Below are 18082 nucleotides of genomic sequence, written 5' to 3'. Positions count from 1 at the left end.
AAACATTGGACCCAAGTGAAACAATTTAAAGGCAATGCTACCAAATACTGACTGTATGTAAACTTCTGACCCACTGGGAATGTGAAGAAAGGAATAAAAGCTGAAATAAATCATTCTATTATTCTGACATTTCCCATTCTTAAAATAAATTGTTGATCCTAACTGTCCTAAAACAGGGAATCTTTACCAGGATTAAATGGCAGGAATTGTGAAAAACTGAGTTTAAATGTCTTTGGCTAAGGTGTATGTAAACTTCAGACTTCAACTGTACATGGAGTTGAAAGTTATCACAAAACATGTTCTGGATTTCAGGCTGAGGACTGATTCACTGGCTAAGAAATCCATGTTCTAGATGGGGGAGTTATTTTTGTTTCCAACTCTGGGAAGAACAAGGAGCATTACTGAACTCTCTTCGGACAGTTCTGTGCTGGTGAACAATACACGGGGATAGAACGAAACATGGCACAAACGTGGATTTAAACAGGCTGGTCAGCGTAGGAGAATTGCTTGCTTATACACGGCGAGTAACCATTCACAACAATACAAATGTTTGGTATTTTTCTCCAAACAGTGGAATAAAAAGAAACATTTCTCTCATTATGAAATTATAAAAATGTCAAATATATTTACAGCATCTATTTTTTCCTGTTGATTATCCTGCAATGGGGCACCTACTGAATACATGCTATAAAATGTGCAACAGTCTCTTTCCGAATTAGAAAGAGTGCTAATGTTGTAGAAACAGGGTCATTCTGTAAATGTACACGAATGCTATTTTACAACTCGTCATTCATTGTAAGGCGTTTGGCAATTCAGACAAAACTAAATGTACATATCTCAGGTCAAAGTATAGACATCAACTGTTAAGGTAACTGCAAGTGTTCATCTAGGATGTATTACAAACATTGTTCACAATCCCCTTTGAAGCAGAATATTACTCAAAGACAACAGGGACACTAGATGACTAACTTACAGTCCTGACAGGTGGGATGTATTTTCAGAGTTTGCTCTTAACCTAACAGAATATAGAAGGTGACCACTGATCACAAGACAGACAACATATAGGAGAGATTAGGGCTCAGGTTATGATCAGGTCTGGGGTCAGTTAGCTGGTGAAGGAGAGAGACTGGGGCTCGGGTTATGATCAGGTCTGGGGTCAGTTAGCTGGTGAAGGAGAGAGACTGGGGCTCAGGTTATGATCAGGTCTGGGGCCAGTTAGTTGGTGAAGGAGAGAGACTGGGGCTCAGGTTATGATCAGGTCTGGGGTCAGTTAGCTGGTGAAGGAGAGAGACTGGGGCTCAGGTTATGATCAGGTCTGGGGCCAGTTAGTTGGTGAAGGAGAGAGACTGGGGCTCAGGTTATGATCAGGTCTGGCATCATGGTGCTGGGCCCTGGAGTGGAGTGGTGCTGGGCCCTGGAAGCCTGGAGGACTGGAGCTGTGGAGAGGCCTGGGAGGCAGGGTGGCCCTGGGGGTGTTAGAGGTCAGGGTCAGAACCCCCCTTGGACGAAGGGGTGTGAGAGGAGGTTCTCGGCCGTGGGACGCCACTTCTCCTCTATGAACACCTGGCGCACAAAGTCCCGGGCGGCCTCGGAAACACCCTCAGGGAGGAAGGGCTTGGTGGGCTGCGTGGCTATCTTAAAGATAGCTGCCATGGCCTCGTATTCCGCCCAGGGAGGCTTCTGGGTAAGCATCTCCACCACTGTGCACGCCACAGACCTGACAGACAAAACACTTTATGGAGACAGAACCACTTCATCTAGTACATCAGGAGACAAACATGAGAAATAAATCACCTTTAGTGTATATTCTTAAACAAGGCAAGAAAATCAGGAATTTGTTTCACAATTTGATATCGCAAAATGTTCTTGTAAAAGTGTGAATGGCACTAAAAAACGGACTGCATTATGAGTCTATGCTTTTTACCAGACATCAGCTTTGCGTCCGTATCCTTCTCCGTTGATGACTTCTGGGCTCATCCAGTAAGGTGTGCCGGTGACGGATTTGATGCCAGTTCCTGACATGCAGATGGTCTGGATGCGTTTACTGGCCCCAAAGTCCCCCAGCTTTATGTTGCCAGTGGAGTCTCTCAGGATGTTGGCACCTAGAGGACAACAGAGAGTATGAAGAAAAATACTACCACTATATAATACAACCACTATATATTATAACACTATTATAATACTACCACTATATAATGTAATACTACCACTATATAATGTAATACTACTACTATATTATACTACTATAATACTACCACTATATAATATAATACTACCACTATATAATGACACTATAATACTACCACTAAATAATGTAATACTACTACTATATAATACTACTATAATACTACCACTATATATTAACACTATTATAATACTACCACTATATATTATAACTATTATAATACTACCACTATATATTACAACACTATTATAATACTACCACTATATAATACTACTATAATACTACCACTATATAATAATACTACTACTATATATTATAACACTATTATAATACTACTACTATATAATATTACTATAATACTACCACTATATAATACTACTATAATACTACCGCTATATACTATAATACTACCACTATATACTATAATACTACCACTATATATTATAACACTATTATAATACTACCACTATATCATGTAATACTACTACTATATAATACTACCACCATACAATATAATACTACCACTATATAATATAATTATACTATAATACTAGCACTATATAATACTACTACTTCATAATACAAAATAATACTACCACTCTATAATACTAGCACTATATAATATAATGCTACTACTATAATACCACTATATAATATAATGATACTATAATACTAGCACTATATAATATAATACTACTATGATACTCCCACTATATAATACTACCATAATACTCCCACTATATAATATACTACTACTATAATACTACCACCACATAATATACTGCTGCTATAATACTAGCACTATATACTATAATACTACTACTACTACTATATAATAGTACTATAATACTAGCACTATATAATATAATTATACTATAATACTACCACTATATGATATAATACTACTATATAATAGTACTATAATACTACCCCTATAATACAACCACTAAATAATATAATACTACTACTATATAATACCACTATAATGCTACCACTATATAATACTACCACTATATAATACCACTACTATAAAATACTATAATACTACCACTATATAATATAATACTACTACTATATAATACTACTACAAAGATATAATATAATACTACCGCTATATAATATAATAGTACTATAATACTACCCCTATATAATACTACCACTATATAATGTAATACTACTACTATATAATACTATTATAATACCACCACTATATAATATATTACTACTATAATACCACCACTACATAATATACTACTGCTACTATATAATACTACTATAATACAACCACTATATAATGTAATACTACTACTATATAATACTACTATAATACTACCACTATATAATATATTAATACTATAATACCACCACTACATAATATACTACTGCTACTATATAATACTACTATAATACTACCACGATATAATATACCACTATAATACTACCACTATATAATACAATACTACTACTATATAATACTACTATAATACTACCACTATATAATACAATACTACTACTATATAATACTATATAATACTACTATAATACTATATAGTATATATATGATATAATACCACTACTATATAATACTACTATAATACAACCACCATATAACACTACTACTATATAATACTGCTATACTACTATCACACCATCACACCATAATATAATACTACTATAACACTACCACTATATAATACTACTATAATACTACCACTATATAATATAATACTACTATAATACTACCACTACATAATATACTACTGCTACTATATAATACTACTATAATACTACTAATACTACTATATAATACTACTATAATACTACCACTATATAATATGCTACTGCTATTATATAATACTACTATAATACTACTATAATACCACTATATAATACTACCATATAATACTACCATAATACCACTATATAATACAACTATATAATACAACTATATAATACTACTATATAATACTACTATATAATACTACTATAATACTACTATAATACTACTATATAATACTACCACTATATAATACTACTATAATACTACCACTAGTCTCGTCACACATGGACCATAATATTTCCACACAAATTAGAGAAAGTAGCTAAAAAAAGTGATCTGCCATTGACACTGGTACAGACAGACACACAGACAGAGACAAAGGGACGTATCACGGCTTAGAGGTCCTTCCTGAGGCCTCTCTTTTGCTCATCTCTCAAAACAAATCAAACTTGGTCACATGCGCCGAATACAATAGATGTAGACCTTACCGTGAAATGCTTACTTACAACCAACAATGCAGTTCAAGAAAGATAAAATATTTACCAAATAAACTAAAGTAAAAAATGAAGAGTAACCCAATAAAATAACAATAACGAGACTATATACAGGGGTTACTGGTACCGAGTCAGTGTGCGGTGGTTCAGGTTAGTCGAGGTAATTTGGACATGTAGGTAGGTAGTGACTATGCATAGTTAATAAACAGAGAGTAGCAGCAGTGTACAAAACAAATGGAGGAGGGGGGGGGGTCAATGTAAATAGTACAGTGGTCATTTGATTAGTTGTTCAGCAGTCTTATGGTTTAGGGGTAAAAGCTGTTGAGGAGCCTTTTGGTCCTAGACTTGGTGCTCAGGTACCGCTTGCCGTGCGTTAGCAAAAATAACAGTCTATGACTAGGGTGACTGGAGTCTTTGACCATTTTTAGGGCCTTCCTCTGACACCACCTGGTATAGAGGTCCTAGATGGCAGGAAGCTTGGCCCCAGTGATGTACTGGGCTGTACACACTACCTTCTGTAGTGCCTTACGGTTAGATGACGAGCAGTTGCCATACCAGGCAGTGATGCAACCAGTGCTCTCGATGGTGCAGCTGTATAACTTTTTGAGGATCTGAGGGCCCATGCCAAATCTTTTCAGTCTCCTGAGGGGGAAAAGGTGTAGTCGTGCCCTCTTCACAACTGTCTTGGTGTGTTTGGACCATGTTAGTTTGTTGGTGATGTGGACATTCACTCTCGAACCCCTACACTACAGCCCCGTCAATGAGAATGGGGCAGTGTTCGGTCCTCCTTTTCCTGTAGTCCACAATCATCTCCTTAGTCTTGATCACGTTGAGGGAGAGGTTGTTGTCATGGCACCACATGGCCAGGTCTCGGACCTCCTTCCTATAGGCTGTCTCATCGTTGTCGGTGATCAGGCCTACAGCTGTTGTGTCATCAGCAAACTTAATGATGGTGTTGGAGTCGTGCCTGGCAGTCATCCTTACTCGCACCTCCAGTCCCATACCTCTACCTCCACCTAGTCACATACCTCTTTACCTCCACCTACAGTCACTTACCTCTTTACCTCCCCCTCCAGTTACATACCTCTTTACCTCCACCTACAGCCCCATACCGCCACCTACAGTCACTTACCTCTTTACCTCCCCCTCCAGTTACATACCTCTTTACCTCCACCTACAGTCCCATACCTCTTTACCTCCACCTACAGCCCCATACCGCCACCTACAGTCCCATACCTCTTTACCTCCCCCTACAGTCCCATACCTCTTTACCTTCACCTAGTCACATACCTTTTTACCTCTACCTACAGTCACATACCTCTTTACCTCCACCTACAGTCCCATACCTCTTTACCTCCACCTACAGTCCCATACCTCTTTACCTCCACCTACAGTCACATACCTCTTTACCTCCACCTACAGCCCCATACCTCTTTACCTCCACCTAGTCACACACCTCTTTACCTCCACCTAGTCACAAACCTCTTTACCTCCACCTACAGTCACTTACCTCCACCTACAGTCCCATACCTCTTTACCTCCACCTAGTCACAAACCTCTTTACCTCCACCTAGTCACTTACCTCCACCTACAGTCCCATACCAATTTACCTCCCCCTCCAGTCCCATACCTCTTTACCTCCCCCTACAGTCCCATACCTCTTTACCTTCACCTACAGTCACTTACCTCTTTACCTCCACCTAGTCCCATACCTCTTTACCTCCACCTACAGTCCCATACCTCTTTACCTCCACCTACAGTCACTTACCTCTTTACCTCCACCTAGTCCCATACCTCTTTACCTCCACCTACAGTCCCATACCTCTTTACCTGCACCTCCAGTCCCATACCTCTTTACCTGCACCTACAGTCACTTACCTCCACCTACAGTCCCATACCTCTTTACCTCCACCTAGTCACACACCTCTTTACCTCCACCTACAGTCACTTACCTCTTTACCTCCACCTACAGTCCCATACCTCTCTACCTGCACCTCCAGTCCCATACCACCTACAGTCACATACCTCTTTACCTGCACCTCCAGTCCCATACCACCTACAGTCACATACCTCCACCTACAGTCACATACCTCTTTACCTCCACCTACAGTCCCATACCTCTTTACCTCCACCTACAGTCCCATACCTCTTTACCTCCACCTACAGTCACATACCTCTTTACCTGCACCTCCAGTCCCATACCTCTTTACCTCCACCTGCAGTCACTTACCTCCACCTACAGTCCCATACCTCTACCTCCACCTACAGTCCCATACCTCTTTACCTCCACCTACAGTCCCATACCTCTTTACCTCCACCTACAGTCCCATACCTCTTTACCTCCACCTACAGTCACATACCTCCACCTACAGTCACATACCTCTTTACCTCCACCTACAGTCCCATACCTCCACCTACAGTCCCATACCTCTATACCTCTACCTACAGTCACATACCTCTTTACCTCCACCTACAGTCCCATACCTCTTTACCTCCACGGGGAGTTGAGTGTAGCAGGGTGTTGCGTTCCCTCCAAGAGGCGTAACATAATGGGGGCTCATCCGGGATCATTAAGCCCATCGGACCCTGGTGCTCTGAGCTCTCTGTGATTGGTGATTGAGGTGTGATGGTGGGTTGTGAGTTTGGATGACTTGTTTAGTTTATGTGCGTGTTTAGTAGACTGCAGTGTACAAGATGGCTGCCTCAGCCATCTCCATCTTCATTGAAGCGCCCTCTGTTGATCGGTTGGTGGGGTTGCGTAAAGTAGACCTTTTCATCCCTGAGAAAGCCCTAATGGCTGAGCTTTTGGTGCTAGTCAGGGAGGGTTTAGTGAGAGAACGAATTCTCTTATTGAAAGATGATGAGGGGGAAGTTTCAGGAGAGGAGACGGGTAGACCTCCCGATGCCAAGTCGGAGGACAGGGCGGAGGAAGGGGTTGCTCGTACCCCCTTTATATTGCCCTGACCTTTTATCTTCTGCTTTGGGTCGTTCAGATGGGACCACTAGGCTGAAGGTGAGGCCACCATCCCCAAAATGAAAAGTTTGGGTTTAGTCAAGTCTTTGGCTCGTCTGTTGGACCGAGTTGATTCAACCGAGTTATTGATTCATTTGGGAAACCAGATCCTATCTATGCTCCGTTTATCTCTACCGGTTGTATTTCCTTAACTGGAGAACAAGCTGATCTAAAGCCCATACAAATCTTATGAGACACCAGGTCAGGTAACCAGTTCTTACTAACAATGATGTGCAGTGCCACTCAATACCCAGAGGCTATCCCTCTCCGTACTATAACGGCTAAGATTGTGGTGAAGGCACTAGTGAAGTTCTTCTCTACGTTTGGACTCCCCAAAGTAATCCAAACTGATCAGGGATTCAACTTTGTCAAAACTGTTCTCAAATGTGTTAAAGACATTGTGTATTTCCCATCAGGTCTCCAGCCCGTATCATCCAGAGAGTCAAGGGGCTCTCGAACGCTGGCATCAGACGCTGAAGGCGATGCTACACAAGTACTGCATGGATACCAGTACCGTTGGGACGAGGTCCAGTGCGCCCTGTAACTGGTAAAGTGGAAGCAATTGTTGCTTTTCCTGCTCCCACAACTCGCCGCCAGTTGCGCAAATTCCTGGGGATAGTAAGGTACATTCTGTAAGAATTTCTCGACGGTAGTAGCTCCCCTTTCAACTCTGCTTAGTCCCAAGGTACCATTTAAGCGGTCCCAGGACTGTAACTATGCTTTTGAGGCCGCCAAAGCTCCACTTTGCACAGAGATCCTTAGGCCCATTGGCGTGTCATTGATTTTGTTCAGTATATTCTCCTATGTTGTTGTCTCAGACCGGACAGACCTTCAGGAAGCATTTCACTCACTCTACACCGGTTGTTTAACAATAAAATGGGATATGATTTGACAGATACACACACACCATCCTGTAAGTCCTGACCAGACCGTTGATATCTCTGTTTACGATCATGTTGCTGTGTTTCAATATGACCAGACCTTTGATATCTCTGTGTACGATCATGTTGCTGTGAAGGTAGAAGACTCCCTGGAGGATCTGTCTGGTGTAGCGCCGCGTCACCTTCTCTGTCAGCGCCCCATATGCCTTCAACTGGTCCTTAATGGAACCCTGAAATAGACAGAGAAACTGGTCAGACCAGACGGAGAGACGGGACAGAGATACCGAATAGACAGACAGACGACCACAGACACACAGAGAGACGAGAAAGACACCAGACCGACCGATTGACGGAGAGACCAGACCGACAGAGAGGCCAGACCGACAGAGAGATCAGACCGACAGAGAGATCAGACCGACAGAGAGATCAGACCGACAGAGAGACCAGACCGACAGAGAGACCAGACCGACAGAAAGATCAGACGGACCGACCGACGGGGGGACCAAACCGATCGACGGGGGGACCAAACCGACCGAGGGGGGACCAGACAGGTGACCAGTTAACTTAAACATGTTTTATTATCACAAACACCAGATAGGTGTACTACTACTACTACTACTACGGCTGACCCTGTACAACAACATATTACCCTAGTAGTATGATAGGTGTTGTTCTGCAGGGTCAGTCATAGTAGTATGATAGGTGTTGTTTTACAGGGTCAGTCATAGTAGTATGATAGGTGTTGTTTTACAGGGTCAGTCATAGTAGTATGATAGGTGTTGTTGTACAGGGTCAGTCATAGTAGTATGATAGGTGTTGTTTTACAGGGTCAGTCATAGTAATATGATAGGTGTTGTACAGGGTCAGTCATAGTAGTATGATAGGTGTTGTTTTACAGGGTCAGTCATATTAATATGATAGGTGTTGTACAGGGTCAGTCATAGTAGTATGATAGGTGTTGTTTTACAGGGTCAGTCATAGTAGTATGATAGGTGTTGTTTTACAGGGTCAGTCATAGTAGTATGATAGGTGTTGTTTTACAGGGTCAGTCATAGTAATATGATAGGTGTTGTTTTACAGGGTCAGTCATAGTAATATGATAGGTGTTGTTTTACAGGGTCAGTCATAGTAGTATGATAGGCGTTGTTTTACAGGGTCAGCCATAGTAGTATGATAGGTGTTGTTTACAGGGTCAGTCATAGTAGTATGATAGGTGTTGTTTTACAGGGTCAGTCATAGTAGTATGATAGGTGTTGTTTTACAGGGTCAGTCATAGTAGTATGATAGGTGTTGTTTTACAGGGTCAGTCATAGTAGTATGATAGGTGTTGTTTTACAGGGTCAGTCATAGTAGTATGATAGGTGTTGTTTTACAGGGTCAGTCATAGTAGTATGATAGGTGTTGTTTTACAGGGTCAGTCATAGTAGTATGATAGGTGTTGTTTTACAGGGTCAGTCATAGTAGTATGATAGGTGTTGTTTTACAGGGTCAGCCATAGTAGTATGATAGGTGTTGTTTTACAGGGTCAGTCATAGTAGTATGATAGGTGTTGTTTTACAGGGTCAGTCATAGTAGTATGATAGGTGTTGTTTTACAGGGTCAGTCATAGTAGTATGATAGGTGTTGTTTTACAGGGTCAGTCATAGTAGTATGATAGGTGTTGTTTTACAGGGTCAGTAGTATGATAGGTGTTGTTGTACAGGGCCAGTCATAGTAGTATGATAGGTGTTGTTTTACAGGGTCAGTAGTATGATAGGTGTTGTTTTACAGGGTCAGCCATTTTGTCTGTGCACTGTTTGGACATCAGGGCCCATTTTGAGCAGTTTATTGTTTCAAAACAGAATGCCCTCAGAGGGCTTGCATTCCTTAACACCGTCGCCTGGCAGCATTCCCTTCTCTTCCTGTTTTCAGTCTTCTGAGGGGAAACGAGATCTGCTCAGTCACACCTGTGACGCACAACAGACAGACCCTCACCAGGGAAACCTAGGAGCAGGCCCCTTCCCTCTCTCCCCCCTCTGCTCCGTTCTGCCCCATTCTCCCCCCTCTGCTCCGTTCTGCCCCGTTCTCCCCCTCTGCTCCGTTCTGCCCCGTTCTCCCCCCTCTGCTCCGTTCTGCCCCGTTCTCCCCCCTCTGCTCCGTTCTGCCCCGTTCTCCCCCCTCTGCTCCGTTCTGCCCCGTTCTCCCCCCTCTGCTCCGTTCTGCCCCGTTCTCCCCCTCTGCCCCGTTCTCCCCCTCTGCCCCGTTCTCCCCCTCTGCTCCGTTCTGCCCCGTTCTCCCCCCTCTGCTCCGTTCTGCCCCGTTCTCCCCCCTCTGCTCCGTTCTGCCCCGTTCTCCCCCCTCTGCTCCGTTCTGCCCCGTTCTCCCCCCTCTGCTCCGTTCTGCCCCATTCTCCCCCCTCTGCTCCGTTCTGCCCCATTCTCCCCCCTCTGCTCCGTTCTGCCCCGTTCTCCCCCTCTGCCCCGTTCTCCCCCTCTGCCCCGTTCTCCCCCTCTGCCCCGTTCTCCCCCTCTGCCCCGTTCTCCCCCTCTGCCCCGTTCTCCCCCTCTGCCCCGTTCTCCCCCTCTGCCCCGTTCTCCCCCTCTGCCCCGTTCTCCCCCTCTGCCCCGTTCTCCCCCTCTGCCCCGTTCTCCCCCTCTGCCCCGTTCTCCCCCTCTGCCCCGTTCTCCCCCTCTGCCCCGTTCTCCCCCTCTGCTCCGTTCTGCCCCGTTCTCCCCCTCTGCTCCGTTCTGCCCCGTTCTGCCCCCTCCTCCCCGTTCTGCCCCCTCCTGCTCCGTTCTGCCCCCTCCTGCTCCGTTCTGCCCCCTCCTGCTCCGTTCTGCCCCCTCCTGCTCCGTTCTGCCCCCTCCTGCTCCGTTCTGCCCCCTCCTGCTCCGTTCTGCCCCCTCCTGCTCCGTTCTGTTCCGTTCTGCCCCCTCCTGTTCCGTTCTGCCCCCTCCTGTTCCGTTCTGCCCCCTCCTGTTCCGTTCTGCCCCCTCCTGTTCCGTTCTGCCCCCTCCTGTTCCGTTCTGCCCCCTCCTGTTCCGTTCTGCCCCCTCCTGTTCCGTTCTGCCCCCTCCTGCCCCGTTCTGCTCCGTTCTGCCCCCTCTGCTCCATTCTGCTCCGTTCTCCCCCTTTGCTCCGTTCTCCCTTTCCCCTTCACACTTTTGGTAAAACAGATCAATTACTCCCTGACTGGTGCCAGTCCCCCTCCACCCCTCCATCCCTCCACTCCTTTCAGAGGCTGATAAGATCCAGCAACGTAGCCAGACCTGACACACTGACTTGGCCCCAGGCCACTGACCAACACCCGTCTTCCTCTCTGCCAGCTAACCTCAGAGAAGTATAAACATGTCCCACGACCAGACAATGTGTGACTAAGACACTTAACCTCGACACCGCCTCAGTTACAGCTGGGATATTAATAACAGGGGCCACTAGGGCAGAGAGGACTGGGACAGTATGGGGAGGGGGCAGAGAGGACTGGGACAGTATGGGGAGGGGTAGAAAGGACTGGGGTAGGAAGGACTGGGACTGGGGTAAAGAGGAGGGGGTAGAATGGACTGGGGTAAAGAGGAGGGGGTAGAATGGACTGGGGTAAAGAGGAGGGGGTAGAATAGACTGGGGTAAAGAGGAGGGGGTAGAATGGACTGGGGTAAAGAGGAGGGGGTAGAATGGACTGGGGTAAAGAGGAGGGGGTAGAATGGACTGGGGTAAAGAGGAGGGGGTAGAATGGACTGGGGTAAAGAGGAGGGGGTAGAATGGGCTGGGGTAAAGACGAGGGGGTAGAATGGGCTGGGGTTAAGACGAGGGGGTAGAATGGGCTGGGGTAAAGAGGAGGGGGTAGAATGGGCTGGGGTAAAGAGGAGGGGGTAGAATGGGCTGGGGTAAAGAGGAGGGGGTAGAATGGACTGGGGTAAAGAGGAGGGAGGGTGACTGCTACTCGTTTAGTTCCCTGGTTTCCAGAGAACATGACCTCATAAACCATGGTGTTCTGCTGACAGGAATGACTGGATATGAGAGCTGGTGACACTGCGGTGTGCCGTGGGTTGATTTGGGTTTGGCAGATAAAATGTTCTGTCTGAAGGAAACTCGTCTACTTCTATTGTAGTCAATGTTCAGATGGTAAACCAGTCTGTTATAAAGTCTGGTCATCAGGCTAACAGACACCATCCCTGTCCCCCACCCACCCCAGCTGCCCCCTCACGCGCCCCAGCTGCTTCCCCACACACCCCAGCTGCCCCCCAGCTGCCCCCTACGCGCCCCAGCTGCCCCCCAGCTGCCCCCTACGCGCCCCAGCTGCCCCCTACGCACCCCAGCTGCCCCCTACGCACCCCAGCTGCCCCCTACGCACCCCAGCTGCCCCCTACGCACCCCAGCTGCCCCCTACGCCCCCAGCTGCCCCCTACGCACCCCAGGCATGAACTCAACAAAGATGGTGAGTTTCCTCTTCTCCAGGTCCCTGGAAGACCCGTAGTACTGAACGATCCGCTCATGATGCAGGTTCTTCAACAGCTGGACCTCACACTCCAGAGCATTCACCTCCTACACGGGGGAGAAAAACAGGGAGAGGGGGGGAGAGAGGTAAATCTGTGTTCTCAGGTAGCTCTGTGTTCGGACAGGTAAATCTGATCCCTCCCACTCACCTTGCTGGTTTCCTGACAGTCTGGGTCAAAGGGCACCTGTTTGGCGGCCAGCTCCCGTCCGGTGTCGGCGTCGTAACAGAGGTATACCTCCCCAAACGCCCCACGACCCAGCAGCTTCCCCTGACGCCAGTTCACCGGCGCCTGCGGAGCTATGAGACAGAACACACCACACGTCATAAACTAGGAGAACCCACCCCACGTCATAAACTAGGAGAACCCACCACACGTCATAAACTAGGAGAACCCACCACACGTCATAAACTAGGAGAACCCACCCCACGTCATAAACTAGGAGAACCCACCACACGTCATAAACTAGGAGAACACACCACGTCTCCAACACGTCTCCACATTGCTCGTCTAAATGTCTTAATTCCATTATTTTACTTTTAGATGTGTGTATTGTTGTATATTGTATATAGATATTATTATTTGATGTACCTTTAACCAGGCAAGTCTATGAACAAATTGTTATTTTACAACCCCGGCCAAACCCTCCCCTGACCCAGACAACCCCGGCCAAACCCTCCCCTGACCCGGACAACCCCGGCCAAACCCTCCCCTGACCCGGACAACCCCGGCCAAACCCTCCCCTGACCCGGACAACCCCGGCCAAACCCTCCCCTGACCCGGACAACCCCGGCCAAACCCTCCCCTGACCCGGACAACCCCGGCCAAACCCTCCCCTGACCCGGACAACCCCGGCCAAACCCTCCCCTGACCCGGACAACCCCGGCCAAACCCTCCCCTGACCCGGACAACCCCGGCCAAACCCTCCCCTGACCCGGACAACCCCGGCCAAACCCTCCCCTGACCCGGACAACCCCTCCCCGGCCAATTGTGCGCCGCCGCCTTATGGGACTCCCGATCACGGCCGGTTGTGATACAGTCCGGGATCGAACCAGGGTCTGTAGTGACACCTCTAGTACTGAGATGCAGTGCGTTAGACCGCTGTGCCATTCGTTAGGAACACAAGCATTTCACTACACCCACAATAGCATCTGCTAAACATGAGAGAGCAATCAGATTTGATTTGATTTATGAATAAGAATGCAGACGTGTTTGTGCTGAAGAACACTCTAAAGAGTTGAATTCATTCAGCCGTCTCAAAGTATATCTGAAACTGCACTGTTCACAAGTTCACCACCTTTGCAGTGAAATGCAGTACCGTGCAGTTCATAACGTCACCACTAGATGTCATCATGTGTATTGAGTATATTCCCTAGTCAAAAGTCATGTAAAGAAACATTATGGCAGCCTTGCAATGAGAGCCTGTCATTTTACCCCTTTTAATCCCCATGATATCCATATTGGTTATAGTCTTGTCCTATCACAGCAACTCCCGTCCGAGTTCGGGAGAGGCGAAGGTCGAGAGCTGTGAGTCCTCCGAAACACAACCCTGCCGAGCCGCACTGCTTCTTGACACAATGCCCACTTAACCCGGAATTCAGCCACACCAATGTGTGAGGAAACACCGTCCAACTGGCGAAGGTGTCAGTGACCCAGTACACTATAACTGAACCCAGACTGACTGTGTGTCAGTAACCCAGGACACTATAACTGAACCCAGACTGACTGTGTCAGTAACCCAGTACACTATAACTGAACCCAGACTGACTGTGTGTCAGTAACCCAGTACACTATAACTGAACCCAGACTGACTGTGTGTCAGTAACCCAGTACACTATAACTGGACCCAGACTGACTGTGTGTCAGTAACCCAGGACACTATAACTGAACCCAGACTGACTGTGTGTCAGTAACCCAGTACACTATAACTGAACCCAGACTGACTGTGTGTCAGTAACCCAGTACACTATAACTGAACCCAGACTGACTGTGTCAGTAACCCAGTACACTATAACTGAACCCAGACTGACTGTGTCAGTAACCCAGTACACTATAACTGAACCCAGACTGACTGTGTCAGTAACCCAGTACACTATAACTGAAACCAGACTGACTGTGTGTCAGTAACCCAGGACACTATAACTGAACCCAGACTGACTGTGTCAGTAACCCAGTACACTATAACTGAACCCAGACTTGACTGTGTGTCAGTAACCCAGTACACTATAACTGAACCCAGACTGACTGTGTCAGTAACCCAGTACACTATAACTGAACCCAGACTGACTGTGTCAGTAACCCAGTACACTATAACTGAAACCAGACTGACTGTGTGTCAGTAACCCAGGACACTATAACTGAACCCAGACTGACTGTATTAGACAAACCCCAGAGATGTTCGGACTCTGAGAATATCTCCCAAATCAAACGGCACCATATTCCCCACAGTGCACTACTTTGACCAGAGCCCCAGGGGTGCCATTAGGGATGTATCCTGACTCCTTGTTACCTTCCCTGTGAACAGACTGCATCTAACCCTACTACAGCATCCTGGTTAATCACTACCAGACCAGACTATTGAACTATTAAGAAGGGAATACCAAAAAACAGGAAGTCAAACCACATTCAGTTTATAGTTTCATGTTGCTCAGAGATTTATCGTAAGAGACAGAGTCTAGAGGGCGTCAACAGAGTTCACCTCAGCATCCTCAACATACTGTACTGTAATATAAATTAGTCTAAGTAATCTGTCAGAGAACCAACAGCCATCTCAGAGAACCAACAGCCATCTCAGAGAACCAACAGCCATCTGTCAGAGAACCAACAGCCATCTGTCAGAGAACCAACAGCCATCTGTCAGAGAACCAACAGCCATCTCAGAGAACCAACAGCCATCTCAGAGAACCAACAGCCATCTCAGAGAACCAACAGCCATCTCAGAGAACCAACAGCCATCTCAGAGAACCAACAGCCATCTGTCAGAGAACCAACAGCCATCTGTCAGAGAACCAACAGCCATCTCAGAGAACCAACAGCCATCTCAGAGAACCAACAGCCATCTCAGAGAACCAACAGCCATCTCAGAGAACCAACAGCCATCTGTCAGAGAACCAACAGCCATCTGTCAGAGAACCAACAGCCATCTGTCAGAGAACCAACAGCCATCTCAGAGAACCAACAGCCATCTCAGAGAACCAACAGCCATCTCAGAGAACCAACAGCCATCTCAGAGAACCAACAGCCATCTCAGAGAACCAACAGCCATCTCAGAGAACCAACAGCCATCTCAGAGAACCAACAGCCATCTCAGAGAACCAACAGCCATCTCAGAGAACCAACAGCCATCTCAGAGAACCAACAGCCATCTGTCAGAGAACCAACAGCCATCTGTCAGAGAACCAACAGCCATCTGTCAGAGAACCAACAGCCATCTCAGAGAACCAACAGCCATCTCAGAGAACCAACAGCCATCTCAGAGAACCAACAGCCATCTCAGAGAACCAACAGCCATCTCAGAGAACCAACAGCCATCTGTCAGAGAACCAACAGCCATCTGTCAGAGAACCAACAGCCATCTGTCAGAGAACCAACAGCCATCTCAGAGAACCAACAGCCATCTCAGAGAACCAACAGCCATCTCAGAGAATAAACAGCCATCTGTCAGAGAACCAACAGCCATCTGTCAGAGAACCAACAGCCATCTCAGAGAACCAACAGCCATCTCAGAGAACCAACAGCCATCTCAGAGAACCAACAGCCATCTCAGAGAACCAACAGCCATCTCAGAGAACCAACAGCCATCTCAGAGAACCAACAGCCATCTCAGAGAACCAACAGCCATCTGTCAGAGAACCAACAGCCATCTGTCAGAGAACCAACAGCCATCTCAGAGAACCAACAGCCATCTGTCAGAGAACCAACAGCCATCTGTCAGAGAACCAACAGCCATCTCAGAGAACCAACAGCCATCTCAGAGAACCAACAGCCATCTCAGAGAATAAACAGCCATCTGTCAGAGAACCAACAGCCATCTGTCAGAGAACCAACAGCCATCTCAGAGAACCAACAGCCATCTCAGAGAACCAACAGCCATCTCAGAGAACCAACAGCCATCTCAGAGAACCAACAGCCATCTCAGAGAACCAACAGCCATCTCAGAGAACCAACAGCCATCTCAGAGAACCAACAGCCATCTCAGAGAACCAACAGCCATCTCAGAGAACCAACAGCCATCTCAGAGAACCAACAGCCATCTCAGAGAACCAACAGCCATCTCAGAGAACCAACAGCTATCTCAGAGAACCAACAGCCATCTCAGAGAACCAACAGCCATCTCAGAGAACCAACAGCCATCTCAGAGAACCAACAGCCATCTCAGAGAACCAACAGCCATCTCAGAGAACCAACAGCCATCTCAGAGAACCAACAGCCATCTCAGAGAACCAACAGCCATCTCAGAGAACCAACAGCCATCTCAGAGAACCAACAGCCATCTCAGAGAACCAACAGCCATCTCTATCATAGGAAATTACAGGAAGATGAGTTCACTCTTCTTTGTTGTTGATGAAGAGTTAGATCGTGAGAATGTGAGTGTGTGCTTGCGAACGTGTGTGTGTGTGTGTGTGTATGCGTGGGAAATAACTCAGCGACTGGTAAACAGACCACAGACAAACAGCTGAGCCAGCCTGGTCTCATCCTGGGGTTGCTAATTTACCAGAGTTACTGTAATCTTCAGTCATTTTGGTAATTAACAGAAAATATATGGCAATCTAGTGAAACTTTAGTCATTTATACATGTTTTTATTCATATATAACATACGGCATATAACATGTATATAACATGTTTAGTGTCCATACAGAGTTTGTAACAGACTATTTTCTACAGAGCCACATGGTCTAATGGTGTTATTGTATTTACTGTAACCAGGAGGTGGTTAGAGGACCTGGTATGTCTGAATGTAACCAGGTGGTTAGAGGACCTGGTATGTCTGAATGTAACCAGGAGGTGGTTAGAGGGCCTGGTATGTCTGGTATGTCTGAATGTAACCAGGAGGTGGTTAGAGGACCTGGTATGTCTGAATGTAACCAGGAGGTGGTTAGAGGACCTGGTATGTCTGAATGTAACCAGGAGGTGGTTAGAGGGCCTGGTATGTCTGAATGTAACCAGGAGGTGGTTAGAGGACCTGGTATGTCTGAATGTAACCAGGAGGTGGTTAGAGGACCTGGTATGTCTGAATGTAACCAGGAGGTGGTTAGA

The 18082-nt window shown here is 46.3% G+C and overlaps 1 protein-coding gene across 2 annotated transcripts in view; it reads right to left on the bottom strand.

The window, feature by feature from the left end:
* Positions 1-602: 602 nt before the first annotated feature.
* map3k22 (mitogen-activated protein kinase kinase kinase 22) overlaps positions 603-18082 on the bottom strand; it is a 103651-nt gene continuing 86171 nt past the window's right edge. Inside the window, exons 14-18 of one of the 2 annotated variants that reach the window (XM_036945633.1) lie at positions 12976-13124; positions 12743-12874; positions 8454-8583; positions 1925-2102; positions 603-1717 (exon numbers count right to left, since the gene is read on the bottom strand). In XM_036945633.1, coding sequence (XP_036801528.1) covers positions 1489-1717; positions 1925-2102; positions 8454-8583; positions 12743-12874; positions 12976-13124 — 818 coding nt within the window. In that variant the 3' untranslated portion in view covers positions 603-1488. The remainder of the gene's footprint in view (positions 1718-1924; positions 2103-8453; positions 8584-12742; positions 12875-12975; positions 13125-18082) is intronic. The other variant, XM_036945634.1, reaches the window with a different exon arrangement.

This window comes from Oncorhynchus mykiss, chromosome 15, assembly GCF_013265735.2.
Source record: "Oncorhynchus mykiss isolate Arlee chromosome 15, USDA_OmykA_1.1, whole genome shotgun sequence".
Lineage (NCBI taxonomy): Eukaryota > Metazoa > Chordata > Actinopteri > Salmoniformes > Salmonidae > Oncorhynchus > Oncorhynchus mykiss.
This window is presented reverse-complemented; position numbering and strand designations above follow the sequence as displayed.